A 7,715-nucleotide genomic window follows, 5' to 3' on the forward strand; every position below is an offset into this window, starting at 1 on the left:
AATTTATTGCACTTAAAAATACTGAAAAGTCATGACCATAACACCCGTGATTTGTTAGTATTGTCATTTCCACGGACGGGACCAGAGCATGTACCGAAGATCCGTGTTGTACCAATGGTCCATGCAGGGGCGTAGCCAGCTATCTTGATCGGGGGGGGGCAAAATAAAATTTTGGGGCCAAAGACGATAAAAAAATTGCAATGGCATCATACCATACATAGAGACTGTATGTCTTCGAGCTTCCCGAAAAGGGCCTTATTGGGTGTATGTGCGCGCGTAGCAGAGAAAAAATGGTATTTTACACTATTTTCGCCCATTATCCGGCTAAAAAAGGGCTTAATTGTTACAATGTGCGCGCGTAGCGTGGAAAAATTTTGCGTATTTTACACTATTTTGGCCCTGAATTTTGCTAGAAAAGGGGCTCCTTGCCCTTTCTCTTTTCCTTTGCCCTCCTGATTTTCTCTTTCATTTTTTTTGTCAGAGGGCACTTTTCCTTTCATTTTTTGTCCGGCTCCGCCCCCCCCCCCCCTGCCCCCCCGCTGGCTACGCTACTGGGTCCATGATTTCGGAGGCACCGCTTCCTCCACTGGCTAAGCCATTTTTTCAACCACTGTAAGCAATCAGTAATCGTCCATACATTATGTCAACACACCGCGTCCACACACCGTGACAACATACAGAAATCCTGTTAAGTTTTGTTTCACCATTTTCAGTTACCGGTAAAGATGACCTGGTGGTCAGTTCCTGTAGCGGCGAACCATTCAGCAAAGACCATGTCTATGCTGTACGTGATATTGAATATCAAGTAGCCTTACATGGAGGGCATAATCTACCAATTGATATTATTACTGATGTACTACCATGTCCGAATGAGTTGGGAGAAGTTCCTGGTAAGTGAAGTGATGACTGCCCTCCTAATTAAAGCGCGGTATCTACTTTGTTAAGGGGGTACTACACCCCTGGCCAATTTTGTGCCTATTTTTGCATTTTTCTCAAATATTATAGAGCATTGGTGACAAGTAAGATATTTATATTATAGGCGGAAGGACTACATTTGCTATACTGGAAATTTTATTTCAGCACAGACAACAGTTGTGGAGTTACAGTCAAAAATGAGGGAAAACCAATATTTGATCAATAAATCAATAAGTACTTGCCTTGAGTTGCTGATTTTTTAGTGCAGTAGTTGTAGTCATTGCCCTTATAATAATTATACATATCTTACTTGTTACCAATGCACTATAATTTTTGAGAAAAATGCAAAAATAAGAAAAAAATTAGCCAGGGGTGTAGTACCCCCTTAAGTTGAAACAAAATAGCATTTAAATTTAATATTTGGTCAATTTTTGGAAATAAGGGCCAAAAACATGCATTTTTAGGGTGTTTTTCGACCTTTTTCGTATTCTCTGACAATCAGGCCCAAATACTTGAACAAAGACCAAATTCAAGTTATGCATTCTAATTTTTGGAAAACACATTTTCCAATCTTTTTCATAGCCAATTAGCAAAAATAAGATATAATATTAAAATTATGAGCTAACTCTTAGCCTATACTCAAGATTTTGAATGCTTAGACTAGTGCCAAATCTTACAATTGTGTCACTACAATTGAAAGAAAACATGCAAAATTGCATGTTTTTGGACCATTTTACCTCAAATTGCAAAAATATTAACATTTTACTTTTATTGCCAGTTAGGACTAACTAAAGGATAAGTATTTAGCTATGTTTCATTTGTTAAAACAGGATAATATTTTTTTTAATCCCAAAAAAATAGTTCTGTATTTTTCTGGAATGGGGAGTAAAACCATTTAACACTCATGCATATTATATTTATGATTCGTGAGAGAGAGACCACTGGATGTTTTCATTGTGACTTATAGTATAAGCAGGGGTGTCTATTCTTCCAGAAAATCTAAATTATTCCCTCACCCTTCGCGGTGTGTCACATCCTTCCCACATTCTTCCCCAACTGAATCCCACAAAATGGACCCGAAAGGAACATTTTTAATATGCTGGTTGCTATCTACATACATGTACTTTTCCCCCATTTTTCTTGTTACCTCCCATAGGCAGTGTTCTAAAACGGTAAGCAAAATAAACCCCTGGTATTTTACCGGGTAATTTTCAGTAAAATACTGTAATTTACCAAAAAATTTGGTAAAATAAAAGACAATAAAGGAAAAGATATTTTTGAATACAAGTCTTAAAACATGATACATGGTTAGAGAAGTGAAAGGTTTCCTTCAGAAAATACTGTTTTACTTGGAATGCATATTAATTTATTATACTAAAATAAGATAGTCAAAAACATGACGCATGGTTAAAAAATCAAAAGGTTTCCTTCAGACAATGCTGTTTTACTTGGAATACATATTATACTAAATGAGATTTATTGCTATACTAGTATTCGGAATATCTTAATGTACCTTTTGTTTTGATTAAAACGAATAGTTTGCAATGCAATATGTGAGGCCAAATGGTTCAGAAAGGTCTTAAAAACATGATGCATGGTTAGAAAATCAAAGGGTTTCTTTCAGAAAAAGGTCTTTACGTAGTACTTGTATTCATCACGTTTTTACAACAAAAGGTTTTAAGGAATCAGATAGCAACGTTTGCACAGTATTTTTTGTAGGAATTGAGAGCACATCAGACATATCGAATTGTATTCTGAATTTGCGATATAATACATATTTTATGGTAAATTATTAAAATTTGATATTTTTAATATTTTTGATATTTAACAGTCCTCAAAGACAAAGCAAACTTTATAAATCTAATGACATGTACTTAACGTACATGTAGCTGGGATGAAAAGCTGTCCATCAATTGAAATTGACCTTTCATGTTGACGATATACATTTTCCCCCAAAAGACCTATATTTTTTGGTGTTTTGGGGAAACTGAAATGAAAAATTTTCATATGATGGACAGCTTTTCATCCCAGCTACATACACTTTAAAGTACATATATCATTAGATTTATATACAATTTACTTCGAGAGCTTAAAATTTCAAAAATATCAAAAAATGTGTATTATATCGCGAATTTAAAATAAATTATTTGATATCAGAAGGACATTCCTTGTATTCAAAATGCAATTCGATATGTCTGATGATCTCTCAGGTCCCACAACAAATATGTAAAAACATCGCTATGATACATACCTAGTATGACCACTAATCACCATTGCCCAGACAGGGAAGCATTACTGACCCAACTCTTCCGTGTTAAATTGGGCTAAAGCATTCCCTGGTTTCCCTCAAACTTTTTTTTTTGGATGGGAATAGGTAAAAGGCAAGGGACTGCTACATATATGCTAATGCTATGTATCCTTAATAATTCTTCCCCAAATGATACTTGATGAATTTACCTACCAGCCAGTGACCATCTATTTCATGCTTCAGTTATACACTTTTTGCCCAAATTAGTTCTTTAAAAAAAATCTTCCTTGAATCCTGTTGATTTCTGTTTTCTTTTCCTCTCTTTTTTTTCTTTTTCAAAACACAAAATTCTTCCCCAAAGGGGTAAAATTATTCCCTCCCCTTTGGGGCGAATAAGGAAGAATAGACGCCCTGATAGGTGATAATGAGCTGTTAATTCATCACCCAATTTACATCTCGCAGTCCACAGCCAATACAATTGTAGCACCATTGGACATGTTGGCCTGTTTGCCAAACTTGGGCAATGGCATTATATTATAATTATTTAATATTTGGGTGATTCTCTGAAAAGGGGAACTTTTAAGTCCCGCGACTTTCGGCGCTCATAAAAGTTTTAAAAGAGGATTTTTTTTTTCTTTTTTGGCTTAGTCATGGACTTTTTTATGTATAAAAATAGTTAAGAACATCCAAGTGGGGAAAAATTAATTTCTTGGAGTCAAAAAATTCTTCAATATCTGACGACCCCCCTGAAAACCCCATGTCCCGATGTCACGCACCGAATTTTAGTGATTTTGTAGTATTTTTGTGAGCAAGTGTGGGAAGTGAAAATTACCACTGACTGGGGTAAATATCATGTCTAAGAAGGTTTAAATGCTTAAAACCACTTCTAAAGTCAATTTTATGGAATAATTCAAAAATTTGTGTCAAAAAATTGCTGTCCTTTGGTTTTGCATCATTGCCGTCACATTGGCATCAAAACGGCTGGAGGTGAAGACCAAATATCAGAGGTCAATAATTTGACCCTGTACGCTGCCTTTTACAGACGACGAAAAACATCAACCCAGAATAGGTGCACATTGGCACTCTTTTCCTGCCAATTTTGAGGGTATCTTCAAGTATACATGCGCGTACCTTTATTCAACATCATCTCCAAACGTTTCTGATCAATTTGATATAAGTCTTATTGTTGAATTTTTCTGGAAAATAATGATGGTTGAATATGTCCCACAAGCTGTTGTGGTGATATGTAAGCAATGTCTGAACCATCATCTCCGCTACATCAGTTGGCGTCACAATTTGCCGTGGCGGAGATGATTCTCTATAGGAATTTGTGTAGAAATATCATCTCCGTCACATCACTATTATCTCCATCACAGCATTGTCATCTCCATCACAATTGTTGTTGACCCTTATTTGACCTTTGACCCAGACAACATGGAATTTACTATTTGGAAATGTAATTGATATTGTATGTGTTTACTATGTCAATAGAAATTTATTTAGTTATTTCAAGCAAAATTATGAATATACTTAAGTTTGTATAAAAAAATACTAACAGACATGACATTTTCCGTACAGCCTGCCTCTCATTGTCCCAACTAAATGACGAAAGTACAAAATCATATTTTTTAAATGAAAAAAGCAAACATGAATCAAGCAACTTACAAGTTATCCATAAAACTCATAATTTAGAGTTTTAACAATTTTTTTGTCCTTTTTTCCTTTTTGGCCTAAATGTGACGGAGATGATGCTCACCTGGCACAACCTGCAGATTACGCCCTCTATAATATAGAGGGCGCCCTAAAGATTGCGCCAAATATTGTTTTCATGCACTAGAGACTTACATCCTTACAGATATGTAAAGGAAACATTTTTATAATCATTTTCAAATTCATATTTGCCTGTCTTCCAATAGTACACCTTTTCAGAGAAATACCCATTTATGAATATTACATGGTACATGAAGGGAAAATACCTGGATGGTGTCTAAAGTTGGCTCGAATATACCTTATGGTCGATACTATCGAGTGAGTTTGCTATTTGTATGAACTGTAGTATGATATTTTGGCCTAAATACATTTGTTTAGCAAGATACGGCTTTCGAAAGTTCGTGCAGTTGGCCTATATCCTTGAGAGTGTGATTATTACGTAGTCAATTCACCACATGGAAGATGTCCCCACCCGTTTCTAATGGAGAAACCCTCTTGTAGCAGTTGTCACGCGCACCAGCGCCGTATTTTGCATTCACGCGCATGTACAGGTTGTATCGAAATGATTGCTACCAATGAAGTTTAATGTTTGTTGAAAGCCTGCCTCTACCAAAATGTTACATTTAATACTAATAAAATGTCCAGAATGTATATTGTTTGACTCATATATTGGATCTTAAGTTGTATTTTGCTGTGTCAGACTCATCCAATATCAATGAAACTGGCGTGTGCAGATGAGTTTGGCACACCTTTTTTGACGACTCAGTGGATTAACACACCTGCGATAATGAACTTAATAAAGTGATCGCAAAGATGAACGTAACTTTTAGGATTGGTCTATTTAAGAGAATAGAACTGTTGTTTTGAAACCCAGCCATAACAACTCAGCGTCCCGCTCCGAGGTTATTAAGAACGGGGAAGAACATGTACGTAGGTTTGCATGTAGTTAGTTTTAGTCTTTGGACTGCTTTATGGGCAATCCATCAGCCATAAAAGATGTAAGGAAACATCTGTTCTGATAATAACACATTTTGTTTGCTATTTCGTAGCCGGAGCTCTATATCGTACCGACCTTTGGTGGTGTGGCGCTGGATCCCTAATTCCAAGCAAAGAAGATGGCCGCATCGCTATAATAGAAGTTAGCGATTCAGGTCAATGTGAGTTAATTAATTTAAATAACAAAGGGAAGGAAATCACGTGAAGATTAAGGGTTCCCTTTGTCTAAACAATAAGTGCTATGTTCAGTTACTATTTCAAAATGTCATATCTCTTATAGACATTTTATTGTGAAAAATATGAATAAGTGTTTGTGAAGAAGAAACTTGTACACTTGTTTGTTTGATATCCAAACTTGCCTTTTCGTTGGTCAATGTTAGATGAAATTTCTACAACCCTACATAGTAACTGCTTAACATAAACTTAGGAGCTTATACAGGATGAGAATTCAACACGAAAGTGCAGATGCTAATTTGCCTTGGAAGAAATTTTGGATATTCTTGCTTTAAAAAGTCATCTGAGCTACAAAGGAACTCTAATGTAATACACGGTATATGGATATAGCTTGGAAAAAGTGTCAATGTTTTCAAAAAAATTATGTTAAATTTGGTATCAGAATAATTGCAGAAGTTTGCTGTTTTAAAATATATATTTTGATTTTTCTTTATGTGATAAAACTTGTGGAAGATATGATGATCAAATATGATCAAAAAGAGGAATTGACGAAAATGGCTGTTACAATTAGGATTTGACCTTGCCCATATTAACTCCCAATTAACCTCCCAATCCTTTGTGAGTGTGTCCCAAAACTGCAGTGATAATAAAAACAGGTAGGGTAACTTGGGGCAAATTGGGACACAGGGTAATTTGGGACAGTGATTTCGGAAATACTTTTATACCATAAAATAGTCACATTTTGCCCATTTTTGCAACAAAATAACTTTGATATAATGTCTATTTATATTTCAAACCGTTTAAAAGTAGGCCTACCATTCTTCATTAAACAGGAACTTCTGAGGGCCGTAAGCTTAACACATCAAAATAAGTATTCCATTTTTTTGTCATGTCTAAGCAGAGGTCACGACTTGTGGCTCAATATCTGAATCAATGGTCCGGATTAGTGTTTCTCAAATTAAAAAATAACTTCTAAGCTACCCTTTCAATTAAATAAGACAAAATTGTAACTTTTTTCTTCGAAAATTATAAGAAAAGCTTTCTTTTAGAAATATGCCAAATTGGGGTAAAATAGGACGCCATTGATTTACTGTGTGCTAACTCAAACTGTCCCATTTTGCCCCAACAAAAAAAGTCCCATAGTAAATCAATGGCGTCCCATTTTACCCCAGCTGTCCCATTTTACCCCAGCCTCTGTTACAGAAAAATCTTGCAGTGGGGTAAAATGGGACGCCTTAAAGACACCTTAATAAAATAATGAAGCCGGAAGCCGACCGGCACCAATTTTTGTGAAACGTAAGTCTACTAGACTCTTGGCGATGTACATTTTGTTTTGTAGTGTTCACTTGTCGCAAGTTGCCGGGTATTAGTATTATAGCCGAGTAAAATCTGGTGGGGCAAAATGGGACATTAGGTGGACCAATTTGCCCCACTTCCCGCTACTACATTTTACTTTGGTATTAAGTCAAGTGACAGCATTTACTGCTTTTTAATTGGCGAGATTATTTTCTGCTGACATCTGTTGATTGTCGCATGAAAAATAATGGATTAAAATTGGCGCCTAATATTAACTCTTCAAAATCAATGTTAATTAATGGAAATTAGCATAATGGTAAATCCCTCATTAAAATAGATGTTTAAATATTGTTTATATACTTTACTTTAGCTGTTT

The 7,715-nt window shown here is 35.5% G+C and overlaps 1 protein-coding gene across 1 annotated transcript in view; it reads left to right on the forward strand.

Annotated features, from left to right (window-relative positions):
• LOC140142182 (uncharacterized) overlaps positions 1-6,074 on the forward strand; it is a 7,374-nt gene extending 1,300 nt beyond the window's left edge. The window contains exons 2-3 of the mRNA XM_072164152.1: positions 714-890; positions 5,923-6,074. Coding sequence (XP_072020253.1) covers positions 714-890; positions 5,923-6,074 — 329 coding nt within the window. The remainder of the gene's footprint in view (positions 1-713; positions 891-5,922) is intronic.
• Positions 6,075-7,715: the final 1,641 nt, after the last annotated feature.

Source organism: Amphiura filiformis, chromosome 2 (genome assembly GCF_039555335.1).
Source record: "Amphiura filiformis chromosome 2, Afil_fr2py, whole genome shotgun sequence".
Lineage (NCBI taxonomy): Eukaryota > Metazoa > Echinodermata > Ophiuroidea > Amphilepidida > Amphiuridae > Amphiura > Amphiura filiformis.